General features: G+C 36.3%; 1 protein-coding gene across 2 annotated transcripts in view; it reads left to right on the top strand.

Moving 5' to 3' along the window:
- Window positions 1–7732: 7732 nt before the first annotated feature.
- Window positions 7733–17684, top strand: part of ARHGAP32 (Rho GTPase activating protein 32) — a gene marked incomplete at both ends in the record, with an annotated part of 189254 nt that continues 179302 nt past the window's right edge. For both annotated transcript variants that reach the window (XM_080703204.1, XM_080703203.1), the window contains one exon: window positions 7733–7848. In XM_080703204.1, the coding sequence (XP_080559330.1) occupies window positions 7733–7848 (116 nt within the window). The remainder of the gene's footprint in view (window positions 7849–17684) is intronic.

Below are 17684 nucleotides of genomic sequence, written 5' to 3'. Positions count from 1 at the left end.
GAGACCCTGTTTTCAAATAAGAAATAAATAAAAAAAATGGGCTGGAGTTTAGCTCAGACATAGAATGCCCCTGGGTTCAATCACTAGTAACACACACACACACACACACACACACACACACACACACAAAAGAAGGTAATATAAGAGCTAGAGGGACCTAAAGAACAATAGTGTTGGGATATAAACAGCAAGATACACAATGTCAGAGATTATATAGGATGTAGTGTCTTGAACCAATATATATAAAAAAAATGCAGAAGGCAAAAACTTCAGATTAAATGAGGCTTAAAAGACATAATAATATTGTGGATGGACTTTCTTTTTTTTGCAGTTTTTTAAAATTTGTGTGTTGTAGTCATACATCTTAAAAATGGAGTATGAGATGGTAGAGGCATACATGCACACGCATCACTCAGCCCTTCCCCAATTCCCACCATTCTCTCCGTCTCATGTTTGTTTTAGTGATTGATAGGTTTGTGAATGTACATCATTTACATTGGGGAATTTTTTTCTTTTACCCTCCCATCCCCCTCAGTTAGGTTGCCTTATTTGCTCATCTATGGCTTCTCTTTCTTCATCTAGAATTCCTCCTGTGATGCTTTTTCTCCCTAGCTTCTGCACATTAAAGTGTCCAATTATTTTTTAAAAGATGTGTGTGTGTGTGTGTGTGTGTGTGTGTGTGTGTGTGTGTGTATGTATATTTTTTTTTCCTAGGGATTGAACCCTGGGGCAATCTACCTCTGAGTTATATCCCCAGACCTGTTTTATTTGAAAACAAGGTCTCACTAGGTTTCTTTTTTTTTTTTAATTTTTTATTGGTGCACTGTATTCATACATCATAGTGGGATACAAAGAAAACTTTTGTAGACATACATGCACACATCGCCAGTCAACCCCCACCTGATCCCCACCCCATTCCCTCCCCATCCCTCCTTCCCATGCTTGGCTTAGTGGTTGACATCTAGTATTATAGCAATTTATCTAAAATTAAAAATGATAATCTCACATAACAGTTTCATTTGTCTGATACCAAGCTTTTGATAATATAAAGATAACATTTCAATATTTCTTTTTGCTTTCTTTCTTACCAGAGAATATTTTTTCTTTCTTTTTTTTTTTAGGTGAAACTATCATATATTTATATATTTATTTTTCAGGAAAAAATTTATCCTAATATGGAATATGGATTCTAGATACCCAAAACGATCTCGAAAAAGAACAAAGTCAGGAGATGTATATTTTCTGATTTCAAACCATATAAAGCTACAATAATTGAAACAGTGTAGTATTGTTCTAAAGGCAGATATATAAACTATTGGAGCTAAATAAAAGCCTAGAGCTAAATTCTTCCATATATTGTCAAGTTATATTTGACAAGGTTTTCACGAACATTTGGTGGAGGAAATAATAATCTTTTAACTAAATAATGTTGAAAAATTAAAATTACATGAAAATATTTCAATATTTCTTTTTGCTTTCTTTCTTACCAGAGAATATTTTTTTTTCTATTTTTTTTAGGTGAAACTATCATATATTTATATATTTATTTTTCAGAAAAAAAATCTATCCTAATATGGAATATGGACTCTAGATACCCAAAACGATCTTGGAAAAGAACAAAGCTAGAAGATATAATTTTTTTATTTCAAACCATATAAAGCTACAATAATTGAAACAGTGTAGTACTGTTCTAAAGACCATTGGAGTTAAATAAAAGTCTAGAGCTAAATTCTTCCCTATATTGTCAAGTTATTTTTGACAAGGTTTCCATGAACATTTGGTGGTGGAAATAATAATCTTTTAACTAAATATTGTTGAAAAATAATACTTACATGGAAAAGAATAAAATTGGACCTTTACCTAATCCCATATACAAATATTAACTCAAAGTAGATAAAAGACCCAAATATAAATCTTAAGACTATAAACTTTTAGAAGAAAATCTGGGTCATAAAACCTCACAACATTGAAATTGGCAGTGATTTCTTGGATATGATTTCAATGGAACAGGCAACAGAAGAGTATACAAACTCCCTAAAAAATTAAGAAAAATATTGTATATCCAAAGACAATGTAAACAGAGTTAAAAGTTACTAATAGAATGGGATAAAATATTTCCAGATGCTATATCTGAAGGTATATTAATATTCCAACTAGACATCCTAAAAATTAACAACAATAAAGGCAAACAATTCAATTTAGAGATAGGTAAAAGACTTAACATAAATAATGAATCTCCAAAGAAAACCAATCTTAGTTTTCTGTTGGATGTAAAATCTTGTTTCTCTGGTTCTGGTGTGTGTTACCTATTTCTTCTTTGTAGTTAATCTCTTTGAGTATTTTCTCTAGTGCTGGTTTTGAAGACATAAATTCCTTCAGTTTCTGTTTGTCATGGAAGCTTCTTATTTTCCCATTTAATTTGATAGAAAGTTTTGCTGGGTAGGAAATTTTTGGCTGGAAGTTGTTTTCTTTCAGAGTTTGGAATATGTTACTCCAAGCCCTTCTGGCTCTCATGACTTGGTTTGGGAAGTCTGGAGTGATTCTAATTGGTTTGCCTCTGAATGTCACTTGGTTCTTTGTTTTTGTTGCCTTTAAGATTCTCTGCTTGGCTTCCACATTGGTCATTTTGACAATTATGTGGCGTGGGGATCCTCTTCTCCGATCCTGTCTAAAGGGAGTTTTATAAGTTTCCTGGACCTGTGTATCGACCTCTTGCTCTTTGTTTGGAAAATTTTCTGCTATTACTTCCTTAAAGAGATTATTGATCCCTTTGGCTTCACCTTCTTTTCCCTCCTCTATTCCAATTATTCTTAGGTTAGCTCTCTTAAAATGGGCCCATATTTCTTCAATGTCAGATTCCTGCTGTCGGATATTTTTTTCTAAATAGAAACCATGCATTCATTTTTGGAGTGATCATCTTTTAGGAGCAAGATTCTATTCTCCATGTGGTCTAATTGGTTGTTTATACTTTGAATTGAGGCCTTTACTTCATTGATTGCATCCTTTATCTCTTTTTGACTCTCTCTGAATTCTTTTTGAAGCACCTCTATTATTTCTACAGTTATTTTCCTGATTTGATCTTCTAGAAATCTCTGAATTTCTGTTTTATCAGGTTCTGAAGTTGTGGGCTTGTGGGCATTCATTGCTCCATTGTTATTCCTCTTTCCCATGATTTTGGAAGTTTGTGCCTTCTCTGGGTTTTTCCCTGGGTCACTACGACTTCACTTAAGATGCCCTGGATCTCGAGTCTGTGGTATCTCAGTCACCACTACTCCTTTACTGGGTTGTATCACAAAGTCTCCGACCCAGAGAGTCAATCGAGGCTGCTTTAGACCGTGGGGGTGCCAGGTTGGGCATTCTCCTGTGGGGAGTTGTGACTGTGGTGTGATATCTCTGCCAACGCCACTCCCCCACTGGGTCAAGTCCCTGGGAGTGCAGTACTGGGATTTCTCCTGTAGGGGCCGCAAATTGACTTACTGTTGTTGAGTACGCTGATGGAGCTGTAGTGGACTCGGTGAATTCGCTGCTGCTGCTGCTGCTGCTGGTGGCAATATGGTACCACTGCCACACCCTCGGCTGTGAGGCTGGCGTATTTCTTCTCTGTTTTTGAGCTCTGCTCTGAGTCCCTGCAGGGTGTGCTGCCCAGCCCCTGGGAGCTTTAGATGCTCCCTGCGCCGAAAAATCTGATGAATTTCACCCGGCTGATCCGCAGCCGCTCACCTCGGCTTGCTGTCTGTCGCTCCTCTCTGGAGCCTGGTGGGCTGTTGATTGTGATGATCTGGAGCCCTCTGGTGAATTCGCCGCTGCTGCCAGCAGTAAGGTGCTGCTGCTCCATCCTCGGTCATGAAGCTGGCGTATCTCTTCTCTTGCTCTGAGCTCCGTTCTGAGTCCCCCTCTCTGGGGCCTGGTACCTCAAGGGAATATGGCGCCTGCGCCACTCCGTGCAGTGGCTCCAGCCGCAGCACTGCGGTTTGGTTTCTTTCTGGTGTCTCGTTTTTCCAGCCTTCTTTTTCTCTGTCCCTTGTATTTACATTTTTTGTTTCTCTGCTGATGGTGTTTTCTGGCTATGTAAGGCGCTGATTTTGTGGTAATAGAGATTGGTTGTTAGCGGGGCTCGTAAGCCCCACTTTTCTCCATCGCCATCTTCCCGGAAGTCCCCTAGATTCTTAATGAAATAGTATTTGGAAAATCTAGTTTTTTACTGAAGGATATAAAGTATTATATTTGAAATGAATTTTTGTAAGGATTATATGTGCACTCTACAGAAAAGAGCTGTCTTTCTTTTATTTCTCTTCCCCATCTGCTTTCATTGGTGAAGACAACAGTTACTGACGCTTTCCTTATATGTAGGTTCTGATCAGCAGTGATCATGTATGTTCCTTCTCACTCTTTGAAAATGTGAATGGGACTCCACCCTGCATTGCTGTGCCTGTACCTCTTCTTAGTCTTCATGGTATGTCTCAGCCCTTCTTTATACTATGGTTAATAGTTCTGCTTTGTTTTCTCCTGTACTTACCTGTATAGAATTCCACTTTGGCTAGTCAGTAATTTAATTATCTACTTTAATGAGCAAGTTAGGTTTTTTTTGCCCTTCTCTTTTGCTATTATAAAGTGTACTGCAATAAATATTCTTGTTTTTTTAATCCATTCTTGAAAGTAAGGTAGTTTCATAGAAGATTGCTGGGTGAAGAAGATGTGCATTTTATATTTTGGTAGATTTTGCCAAGTCACCCTGCACAGATAACAATACTGAGCTGGATGTGATGGTGCATATTTGTAATCCCAGTACTTGGAAGGTTGAGACAGGAGGATTGCAGATTCAAAAAGCCAGCCTTGGCAATTTAGTGAGGCTCTCAGTGACCTAGTGAGACATTGTTTTCAAATAAATAAAATTGGAGGTAGAATGCCTCTGGATTTAATCCTCAGTATCAAAAAAAAAATAACAATATTGCATATTTATCTTACTATGCCTTCTTCCATTTGCTAATACCTTTAAAAATCTTTCCTTATCTGATTTTTTTTTTTTTTTGTACTGGGAATTAAACGTAGGTTCATTCTTTCTCTGAGCTATACTCCCAGCCCTATTTTTATTTTTAAATAAGGTTGCATTAAGTTGCTGAGGGCATAACTTTCCGAGGCTGTCCTCTAACCCATAGTCCTTCTGTTTTAGCCTCCCAAGTGCTGGGATTACAAGCATGCATCACCATGCTTGGCTGCTTATTGTCTTTTAAACTGGGCTGGGATTACAAGCATGTGCCACCATGCCCAGTTATTTATTTTCTTTTATTTCTTTTTTTGTGGTACTGGAGGTAGAACCCAGGGGCTTTTCTTAACTCTGGGCTATACTCCCAGACCTGTTTTATACTTTATTTGGAAACAGGGTCTTACTAAATTGCTGAGAGCCTCAGTGTGTGTGTGTGTGTGTGTGTGTGTGTGTGTGTGTGTGTGTGTATTTAAAAATTATCCGTTTGTGATTTTTTTTTTTCATTTTGACTTTGCTCATTATGTTTTGTTGTTGTCATTAAGGAAGATTCAAAGTTTATTTTTTTGTGGTATTGGGGATTGAATCCAGAAGCATTCTATCTCTAGCCTTTTCTTTTCTTTTCTTTTTTGACACAGGGTCTTGCTGTGTTGCTGAGACTCTGAGGCTGCTGTCCTTAAACCTGTGATCTTCCTGTCTTAGCTTCTCAAGTACTGGTATTAGAGGTGCCATTATGCCTGGCTAGATTTATACTATTTTTGTGTGTGTGGTACTGGGAATTGAACTTGTGGGAATTCTACTTCTGAGCTACACTCTTAGCCATATTTTATTTTGAAACAGGGTCTCACCAAGTTGTGGAGGTTCTCACTAAGTTGCTGAGGCTGGCTGTGAATCTATGATACTCCTGTCTCAGCCTCTCAAGTACTGGGATTATAAGTATGCGCCACCATACTTGGTTTATACATTTTATATGGTAGAGTATATCATTTTTTATGGTTTCAGGGATTCATAAAATTATACTTCCAACTTTTCCACTGTGGAATTATAAGAAAGCTTAAAAACACTGATATTTTTTATGGTTTAATTTTTTATATTTAAGTTGCTGACCTTGGGCATTATTAATGGTCAGAGTGCAGAAGGATTAAATTTAATCCTCTCTCTTGAGAAGCTTTGAAAAATGATGAGGATTTATAAGGTAGAATTCACCGGGTGTGGTGGCACATGCTTGTAATTCCTGCGCTTAGGAGGCTGAGACAGGAGGATTGCACAGGTTCAAAGCCAGCCTCGGCTACTTAGTGAGGCTCTCAGCAACTTAGTGAGTCTCTGTTTCCAAATAAAATATAAAGCAGGTCTGGAAGTATAGCCCAGAGGTAGAAAGCCCCTGGGTTCAACCCCTAGTATCACCAACAAATAAATAAATAAATGAATAAATAAAGAAAATAAAAATATACATATGTATTTATAAGATAGAATTCAGTGGTCTTTTTATTTTTTTTTGTAAAGGTTATTCAGGTCAAAATTTGTTATGGATTTGCTTTTTGTTGAAAATTATCAGACTATTTTACAAGATATCTTTATGTAAAATGTTCAAGAATTTTTCCAAATCACCTAGGAAGCCTATTTTTTCTTAATATATTTCCAAGCTTGAGACCAAATTAAAGTTTCTAGCATGTAGACTAAAACTGTAGAAATTTTCTAAGCATTTTAATGAAAATATTCTATATTATATAAGTTGTGGTTTTGTAGAAAGGTAAAGGTGTTGTGTAAACAAAATGAGCTTCAAAGTTTATTTTTCATTTTTTCAAATGTGAAAATTCAAGGATTGCATACTGGATGTCTTTTTTTTTTCTTTTTCTATCTGCTCAGATTTAGTGGTAAATAAAGTCTCAATAGTTTGTTGCTATTCAGTTATTCAGTAGAAAACAAATAGCAGGACTGTATGACATGCTGGTGATTGACAGGAACAGGCAGTGTTCTAAATAGCATTGGTGGTATTGACAGTGTGATAGAGGCTATATTTTTTAACTTGTTTCCCAGTAAATCATTTTATTGCCACCATTTATGTCTGCGGTTTAAGTATATAAACATGTTGCTTGTTTTTATTTGATACAATGGTTCACATTTTTCATTAGTGGACTATAGGCAAGCTGTACATTTCTGTCTTACTCTGGATATCTGAGCAGAGGTGTATATGGCAGTTATTTCTGAGAGGAATGACATGAGGAGGCATGAAGTCCAGCAGGTCTCTAGGCAGTGCATATCTTCTCTATTAATTGTGGTCTTTCTTAACTCTGAATCTCTAACTGTGCCTCTCTTTGTGCCAGGCCCAGGAGTTCTTGCATGTAGTTATTCTTTCTAGTTTTTTTTTTTTAACCTCTTTCTTAAATCTCAGATCATAAAAGAATACAAATAATAGCCTGCTCTTAGAAAATACCTGTTTCAACTTACTAACTAGAATCTTTGAGAAGAGAAAAACAGTTATTAAAAATGAATAATTAGTGAAAAAGCACCTTCATTTAGACTCTGCTGCTGGGTATGTAGGTCACAGAGCCTCAGGCAGTGGGAGGTCCAAGGTGTGACAGGTGCGCAGTCAGACGCAGTGAGTGTGCTGCCTGGGATTTCCTGTCTCACCCAGCAGCACTTACCACTGCTGTGGCTGCCACGGGGCTGAGGGCGCATCAGCAGGGCCTGGGCACCTCATTGTTGGTGTTCTTTATCCCATGCCTTGAGGTTTAAGTTTGTAAATACAAGATGGAGACGGAGAGTGAGAGCAGCACTTCAGGCGATGACAGTGTCTTTTGGTTGGATTCTGAAGTTACATCCCAACTAATGGATGGTGAAGAGGGAGAAGAGGAGGAAGGTTTCAGGTAACTAAGGGATTTGTGGCTTCTATCTCACTCTCATCCTTTGCCCTTCTGTCTTCTCCCTCTTTTCCATCTAAGGCATTTCTTTCCATTTTCCAGTAAGACTTCATTTCTCTGTGGGAATCTTTGGGGCCAAAGGGGACAGGTTTCTAGTTGTAGGTAGCATTCCTCATCCCACAACTTGCCCTGAGCTTGTAAAATGCATTTTCAGTGACTTGTTAGAACCCCAAGAAGAGAAGGTGTTAGACAGGTTTTGTAGTAGCATTTCAGGAATTTCAGGTAGAGACTCATAATGAACTACTACCCCTTCCTTTATCCAATAGATTTGATCTGAATTTGTATCTAATAGAATTTAATTTTCTTTGTTTTTTAGAATGTGTTCTGCTGTGTACACGCCTGGCTATCAACCTGCATTTGTTGCCTTATGCATATGTGTGAAGTATTTCAATTAAGTACAAATAGGTTATTGTGACTTTGATCTTTACTCTTGTCTTTGACCTTATATCTCACTCCTTCACCCTGTCCCCCAATTGTTCTGAGTTTTTAACTATCTAGCAGTAACTTAATAGCTAAGGTTTTCAGAGAGTGTCTTCTGGTTAAGCAGCTCCTGGAGTTGAGTGGCATTGGTTAATAAAGGGTCTTACCATTGTATAAATAGTCCAATTGTCTGTCAGTTCTCATGTACTGTTAGAAAATTTAGGAGACACTATCCTAACTTCTTTTTCATATAGTTTAGCAATCTGATACTTTTTGGAGGCAGTTAGAACAGTCTCTTAATGAAATCTGAAATTTGTGATCCATATTATCACCGCCACCCACATGGACAATTAAACATCTTATAATTTTACCTATGAGCGCTTGGGTGGGTGAACATATCATTTTCATCAGATACTGTCTTCATGTTTACTGTTCAGAAAGAGGCTCAAGTTAAAGGCTTCCTTTAGCTACAATTTATCTTTTAAAGTCTAGGTTTAATGATTGGAGTGATAAAAATTAGGAACTCTTGATAGTTGCATTGAATATGTAAGTCAGGGGTTAAAATAATTGAGAAGTATTTTAAATTTTACTCTAAGCCCTATTTTATTTTGAAGCAGGGTCTCACTAAGTTGTGGGGGGAGCTTAAGTTGCTGAGGCTGGCTTTGAACCTATGTTTTTACTGTCTCAGCCTTCCATGTACTGGGATTACATGCCCCATCATGCCCGGCTTATTTTAAAATTTAAGAGTTACTGTCCAAAGTATGAAAATTTTATTAATATATAATTTTCCTCACAATATTCATATTCTCCAATACTTAAATTTAGCTCTTCCAATTTGGTTAAATCTTATCTCTACCAAGATGTGCTGATATTACACATATTCCCCAGTTTTTAATATGGTCAAGTGTCTCACTAACAGTATTTGTTCTGTTTCGTTTTTATTTAAGTTGTCTAACTACTAAGTTTGTATACATTGTTTTAGAGTATTTGACAAAGGGAGAAACAACTTGGAACTTACTTTGTTGTTGCTTTACAGTGGGGTTGGCACTGTTAGGTTTATTTGTTAGGCAGTTGGAGTCTCTCTAGGATTTTTTTTTTTTTTTTTTTTTTTTTTTTTTTTTTTACAATTAGAAGCAAATACTTTCCCCAGTATGTGGCAGCATGTTCATCCTGAGAAGCTGCACCAGTGCATGTATTGTTTTGGGAACCATGATACCATAGGGCATTTGTTCTCTCTTTACAGTTATGTTTCCTGAGTATCACTATAAATCTTTCAAACCCAATATGCCTTTGCGATGTGATCTTATTTACAAGTGCCACAAATGGAGGTGGGGAAGGTCCAGTTTCGTGCAGTGTTTCTCACCTATTCAGCAATGAGGCACGAGGAAACGCAGCCCAGAGCTTTCACAACATCCACAGGGCGTCCTTCTGAAATGCCCAGCACAAAAATGCATGTGGGTGTGGAGGGTGAAGGGTGGGAGGGGAGGAGCTACAGCTGTAACCTGGGAGAGCCATGCAGACTGTGTTGTATGAGAGGTATTCAGTTTAAAAAATGTATACCAAAGTTTTAATGTGTCTTTAAAATCTGTGCTAATACACATGAATCTAAATTGTTGGGTTGATTGTACCTTCATTCACACATACACACACACATACACATACAGAGTTCATGAGATGAGGGCAAAAAAAGATGTGCACTATTCTTTCTCCTGAATAGCTTATAAGCTAGGTATTAAATTAACTCTTCTAAGACTAGTAGTTCTTCGAGGTGCCAGGCGGCAGAGCGAAGTGACATGTACCCAGTGTTGGTTTCTGGTAGCTCCAGCTACCATCTGCTCTAGGAGGAAGGTCATTATTCTTGGAGGGTAGTTAGTGTGTCTGGCTTCTGGAGTATCTTTTATTTTTAGACTTGATTGGAGGAAAGGATACTTTTTCCCACTAGTCCCTTTCATTGCAGTAACTCTGACCTGTGTACTACTGATTCGCAGATCTCTCATTTTTGGATTTCTCATTTGTATTGGGAAGTGAACAATCAGTATTGTTAACTACCTTATCACTGTGGTAGTATAGTTCTTAAACTATTTATAGGTCCTCAGAGTCCTTAGAATAGAATAATTCTTTGAGATCATTAGAAGAATCCTTCCTTAAATAAGAAGGAACATTTAAAGGCAGAAAAGGAAAAACATAGATGCTTTAATTCATTTAAGAAAGAAAAACCTCTCTCTTTCTTTTTATTTTATTTTCTACATTTTTGAGACTGGGTAGTGCTTAATTGCCCAGGGTGGTCTCCAGTTTGTGATCCTCCAGCCTTATCCTCCTGAGTAGCTGGGATTAACAGGCCTTTGTTAAATTACTTAGCTAAGAAAGAAACACTTAATTTATGACATATGCCATGTTTTAGTTCAAGTATGGTATATATAGTATATCAAACTGCTTATTAATCCTATGAAGTAGGCATGATTCCCCCCACCCCACCCTCATTTTACCATTGAGGAATTCATGGCTCAGAGTCACATAGTCCACTTTGTCATGATGGAGTAAAATTTGTGTATGGTTGGAGCAAAAAATTGATCCCAAGTGTAATTGACCTTGAAAGTGAAAGACTTTAATTTTGGAAAAGTGGAATAAATCTGCCACTAAATGCTATTCTCTGCTAAGGAGCAACTTTTAAGAGATTATAGCTGGTAGCTGAGTCTTGACGTTTGAGGCCTTTCTCTGCACCAGTGATGTATTGAGCATGTAGTCAGTGTAAAAGTGAAATCATGAATACAGTTTGTGACCATTTAAAGACCACAAGTTCTAGATCTTTGACACATAAAGGTAGAAAAGCTTATAATGTTTTTAAATCTTTTCTAATATCACATTATAGACAACCTGACAAGGAGGACATATAATTTGAAGCAGTTAAAGAGATGACAGAGTACATAATTGAGCCACATTTTTATAACTTGTGTAGCTTTAATATTTAGATGTCCAGTCCTTCAATCATACTTCACTTGTATCTACACTAAGATAATTGATTTTAAGCCAGAAGAGAAACTTTTGAGGCTGGGCGTGGTGGCGCACGCTTATAATCCCCTGGTTTGGGAGGCGGAGACAGGAGGATCGTGCTGGTTCGGAGCCAGCTTCGCTGGCTTAAGAGACCCTGTTTCCAAATAAAAAAAATATATATATATATAAAAATAGGTCTGGGAGTGTAGCCCGGAGGTAGAAGGGCTTACAGGACTCCCAGTACCACCAAACCAAACCAAACCAAACCAACCAAACAAACAAACAAACAAACAAAACAACAAAAAACTTGACTACAGTAAAGCTGGATTTGGCAAACATGCATTAATTTTAGGGGAAATATTTATATTGGTGTATAGCATTATAGGATTAATAATAATACATGAATTTGATGGAATGATTGGTTGCTTCATTTCTTCTTTTCCTTACTGGGAACAGTGCCATAGGTAGAAGGTATTGCACAGTCCAAGTAGGTAAGGAGGGCTTGGACGATAGTATGACATATCTTGTAGATTTTTTTCTCTTAACTTGAGGATGATTTATTTTAGTGGCTAATTCTCTCGGGAACTCAGGAAGCTCTTTTGCACTTCTCTGCTTTTATTATTATGACATTTTTCTTTTCTGTAGAAATTCTTGATTTTGGGACTCCCAATCAGTTTTTATGAGCCTAAAAAGATGGAGAGGTAGTATCAACACACACACACACACACACACACACACACACACACACACACATTGTATTATGCTTTATTTTTCATTGGTATCTCTCCCTTCGTAATCTGTTATGTACAGTGTCAAAAAAGGTATGCCTTTGTAAAAAAGATGTTATTTGTATTGCTTTATAAACTTGAAGGCAAGATCTGGGGTTTATCTCCTAAAATATTCTTTCAACAGTACATACGACTTTAACCCAAAACACCCTTATCAGTGTTAGGAAAATAACAACTTTAATTGTAATTAGTAGAGGTAGATGGGAACATCCCTTAATCTCTGAAAATTTTATGTAGTATTGGAGTTTAGCCATTACCATGTCTTCATAGTTTGTGAAATGAATCTGTTTTAACTGTGAGGCATGCTAGTACATGACTTACTTGGTATTTCAGTAATTAAGCCCTGGGGGCATAGAGTCCAAGGTAGCTCTTTCTTCCATCTGTCTGTATAAGTTTTTTTGATGTTCAAGAAAGGTCTTAAAGCATAGAAACTATGTAAAACTACATAAAACTTTCTGGTTATTAAGTTATTTATTTAAAGTTAAAAATATTAAAACCTGTTTTTCCTTAACCTTTGTATTGCTCTTCAATAATAGACTTACCCTTAAAAAGTCACCTGTACTTCTAACATTATTAAAATTATCTGACATGTTTGAGGCTTTATTTACAAATATAGTCAGTTTTTTGTTTTTAAGATACATCAAGTGATAGTTTATCAAGATTATAATCAGATCAAGCAAAACTTTCCTTTTGGTACTGGGGATTGAAGCCCTAGGGGTATTCTATCTCCAGCCCAGTTTTATTTTATTTTATTTTATTTTTATTTTTGAAACGGGATCTTTCTTGCTAGGTTTCTGAGAATCTTGCTACTTTGCTGAGGCCGTCCTGGAATCTGTGATTCTCCTGTTTCAGCTTCCCAAGTACTGGGATTACAGGCGTGTATCACCATGCCTTGCTTGTATTTATTTTTCTTTGATGATTAATTTTTGTTTCATGCTCATCTGTGTTTTCCGTATTATTATTTGAAATCAAAAATTTTTTTTTTCTGTCCTGGTGTTCTGTTTTTCTTATCATGAGTCTATTTTCTCCTCTCTTTTCTTTATCAGGTAAGATCTTTCAGGTGTTTTTACTTACTCTTTTTCTCAGTCCATTCCCCCTAGGTAAGATTTTGGAACTCCTTCTGTACCCCTATTCTATCTCACCCTCTGAATCTTTGTTTTTGCTGTTCAATATTGTTTTCATCTGTTCAGATTTAATTATGTGTGTCATCATTCAGTGCTTAGTGTTGTCTCTTTCCCCTTTATCACATCCTATCTTAATGTGTCTCTTCTGTATCATATATTACTAGTTTTTTGGGGAATATTTTGTCTAGATAAGTTCTGTGGATGATGTACTCTAATTCTTGTATATGCTCAAAAACCAATTTGCTCCCCCACCTTGTTGGTGTATTACTTTCCCATGCTATAACAAATACAAGAAAAATATCAACTTGCGAGGAGAAAAGATTTATTTTGACTGAAATTTTAAGAGATTTCTTTCCATGGTCATTTGGCCTATTATTTTGGGGCATGTGTGGAGGCAGTACATTGTAATGGAGAATTTATAATGGAGGAGGATGCTTACCTCATGGAAGCTGGAAGAAAGAGAGACCAGAAGGGCCGAGAGTCTCAATACCCCCATCCAAGTACATGCTGTCAAAGACCTAACTTCTTTCCATTAGGCCCCACCTCCCAAAGATTCCAGCACCTCTCCTTAGTGCCACGGGCTGGGGACCAAGCCTTTGACACATGATCCAAACTACAGATTCAGAAGATAGAAGTTGGTAGCATATTCTTTCAGCATGTATACATGTAAGGTGTGTGTATTTTTCTGGGAATTAAATCTATGGGCATTCTACCTCTGAGCTATACCCCTAGCCTTTTTTTTTTTTTAAGTTTTTGTTTTGAAACATGGTTTAGCTAGGTTGCTGAGAGTCTTTCTGTATTGCTGAGGCTGGTCTCAAACCTGTGATCCTCCTGTCTCTGCCTCTTGGTATTACAGAGGCATGCACCATCACTCCTGGCAGGAACTTTTAATCCTTAGTTACATATATTTTGTCATCCATCTTTCAAATCAGAGCTCACTGAATTTCAGTCTACAGATTCAAGTTTTGTGTTAGGGAAGAAATTTTGTTATTTACTATTACTAACTTAATTATGGTCTTCCATCTCTATCTGATAATTTTCTCCTAGCTGGATATGATGGTTCACATCCCCCAGTACTTAGGAGGCTGAGACAGGAGGATCATCATAGGTTTGAAGCCAGCCTCAGCAATTTAGCAAGACCCTGTTTCCAAATAAAATTAAATAGGGCTGGAGGGTATAGTTGAGAGGTAGAATACTCCTGGGTTCAATCCCCAGCATCAAAAACAAAAACAGTTTCTCTTTGTGGGAGTTTTTACTCCTCTCCCCTCCCCCTCCTTAGTGGGTCTTTATCCTTTATTTCTTGGTATATTTTTCTCTTCATGTTTTTATTTTGCCATTGGAAGTTTTCCTGTGCTTGTTCTTTTTGCCCACTAATTTTATCCTATTTTGAATCTTTCACATTCAGTTGTAGAGAAATTATTTTTAAGGTTTCTTCATTAATAGCTATCTACACATAAATATGTACATAATAAATTTAGATTGTCTTTTTCAGCTTTCATTGTACTTCATTCATTTACTGTTTATGTTCTGTTTGTTCTAACTGAACATAAAATTTGCTTTAAACTACTGACTGCAATATGCCCTCTTTGCCTCTCTTCTTGTGGTATTTCTTTGCAGTTCCATGGTATACATAGATTCTGCCCTCTATGTACATACCCAGTTGTGTGCCCTAGCCATTCAAAATAAATTTTAAAGAAAAATTGAGAAGTGTTTTTCTTTGACTTTTCTTTTTGATTCAATATACTCAAGTTCAAGTCTAAAGATATTTTATAGAAAACCATTGTAAAAAAAACATAGCACTAGGTTTTTCAGGATTTATGGTTGGTAATCCTTAACACCATAGCATTTCTGTTAGATATAAAACTACAGCCAAATAACTTAAGACTAAAATTTGTCTGCAATTTTAAAGGCATAGAACAATAGAGTCAATTAGATAGATACTAAACTTTTATGGAGTTGATTCATTATTACATGGGACAATATAAACAATAAATTTTATAACTATTAAACTAATTGTAGCATTTAACAATAAACTTTTATATTTTCATTGAAGTCTAACTTTCATATAATAGTCTAATAATCATAAGTGTACACATTGGTAAATTTATAAACACATGCACATGCATATCTATGTTTGTTGATATAGCCACGTAATCACAACACAAGTCAAATTTTCTAGGATGCCACAATACCCTGTTCCTTCTAGTCAATACCTTTCCTTATTATTGTCACTTTTATCACAATGGATTAGTTTTGCCAGTTTTGAACTTCATGCTAATAAAGTTATATAGTACATACTATATTTCTGGCTTCTGTTGCTCAGAATTTATGAGATTTATCTACTTTTGCAAATGACAGCAGTAGTTCTCATTTTTGTATAATAGTCTGTTTTATAAAAAATAACTATTATGTATTGTAATAATTTTTGCCTTAGTAATTATATATACTGCTAAACGAAATACATTTTTAATTTAATTTTTATAAATTGACCACATAATTTATTCTAAGATGTTTATAGAGTTTTTTTAGATTGTGTGTACACATCATGTCATCTTCAAGTACTGAGAATTTTATTTAAATTTTTCCTTTCCAACTTTTATGCCTTTTACTTAATTTTATTTTCCTTGCTTTTTTTTTTTAACTGAGTAGAACTTCCAGTACAGTGTTGCATAGAAGACATTCTTGTCTTATTCATGATCTTGGTAGTTGATATTTCACCTGTATATATGATGTTAACTCTGCTTTTAGAATAACCTCCACTAAAATTCTTTTTAAAATTTGTGCCTAGGTGTTAAATTATACCTATGGATATGATATATAATTCTCCCCCATTTAATAGGGTGGTCAGCTACAGGGTTTGGTTTTAGACTGTTAGGCTAATTTGCATTTTGGACCCAGGTTTACTTGGTTACACATATCCTTTTTAAATACTACTGAGTTCAATTTGCTAATATTTTGTCTAGGAGTTTTATTGCCATGTTTATAACAACCTGTAATTTTCCTTTCCTTTTTCTCTTTTTTCTACCTCTGAGCTACAACCCCAGCCATTTTTATTATTTTATTTTGAAAGAGAGACTTGCTAAGTTGCTGAGAGTCTTGCTACATTGCTGAGGCTGGCCTTGTCTCTACATTCTCCTGTCTCAGCCTCCCAAGTACATGAGAGGTTGAGACAGGAAGATTGCAGGTATAAGGCCAGCTGCAGCAATATAGGGAGGCCTTGTTTCAAACAAGAGGATAGGGATGTAGCTCAAGGGTTGACTGTCCCTGAGTTCAAAATCTCCAGTAAAACACACACTCACACACACATTTTCTTTTTAGTAGTTTGTCTGTAATATACCTAGTTTTTTTTTTTTTTTTTTTTTAATTTTGCTTGAAGCTGGGTGTGGTAGTGCATGCCTGTAATCCCAGAACTTGGAAGGGTGAGACAGGAGGATGGTAGGTTTGAGGACAGCTTCAGCAACCTAGTGAGACTCTGTTTCATCACAAAAATTAGAAGGGAGTTGAGTATAGCTCAGAGTAGAATGCTTCTGGGTTCAATCCCAGTACCACCAAAAATAAATAAATAAATAAATAAATAAATAAATAAATAAGCAAGCCTGTCTGAGATTTGTTTGTAGAACTTCTTTGAAACTGTACCTTGGTGATTACCATCAGTTTTGAGAACGTTTTAGCTATTATTATTATTATTATTATTATTATTATTATTATTATTATTTTCTTTCATGGTACTTGGGTTCCTGGAAACCCTTCTACCTCCAGGCTACACTCCCAGACCTATTTTATATTTTTATTTGGAAACAGGGTCTCTTAAGCCAGCAAGGCTGGCTTTAAACCTGCGCGATCCTCCTGTCTCCAAAGTGTGTGCCACCACGCCCGGCTTTAGTATTATTTTAAAATTTCAAACAAAAAATGTCAATTGGCAATTGAACTCAGGGTCTTAAACATGCTATGCAAGCACTTAGGTATATACCCAGTTCTTTATATTTTAATTGAGACAGGGTCTTACTAAGTTGCTCAGACTAGCTTCGAAATTGAGATCTTATTGCTTCAGCTTCCTGAATAGTTGGAATTATAGATGTGTGCCACCATGTTCCATTAGCTTTTAAGTATTACTTTTATCTCTCTTTTATTTCCATGGTAAAGAGGTAGATATATTTGAGACTTTTTACCCAATCCCTTATTTTTTACTCTTCCTCTTTGTGTACTTTGTGTAGTGTGTGTGTGTGTGTGTGTGTGTGTGTGTGTGTGTGTGTGTGTTACTGGGGATTAGACCCAGGGAAATTCTATTTCCAAGCTACACCCCTCAGCCCTATTTTATTTTTTATTTTGAAACAGGACTCATGAAGTTGCTAAGGCTGGCTGTGAAATGATCTTCTTGTCTCAGCCTCCCAAGTACTGGGATTTTAGGCATTTGCTGCTGTCCCTGGTCTTTGTATACTTTGATGTAGATATTTTCTAC

The sequence above is a fragment of the Muscardinus avellanarius genome, assembly GCF_963383645.1.
Source record: "Muscardinus avellanarius genome assembly, chromosome: 1".
Classification (NCBI taxonomy): domain Eukaryota; kingdom Metazoa; phylum Chordata; class Mammalia; order Rodentia; family Gliridae; genus Muscardinus; species Muscardinus avellanarius.
Note: the sequence above shows the minus strand (reverse complement) of the source record. Positions and strands in the feature narration are given on the sequence as shown.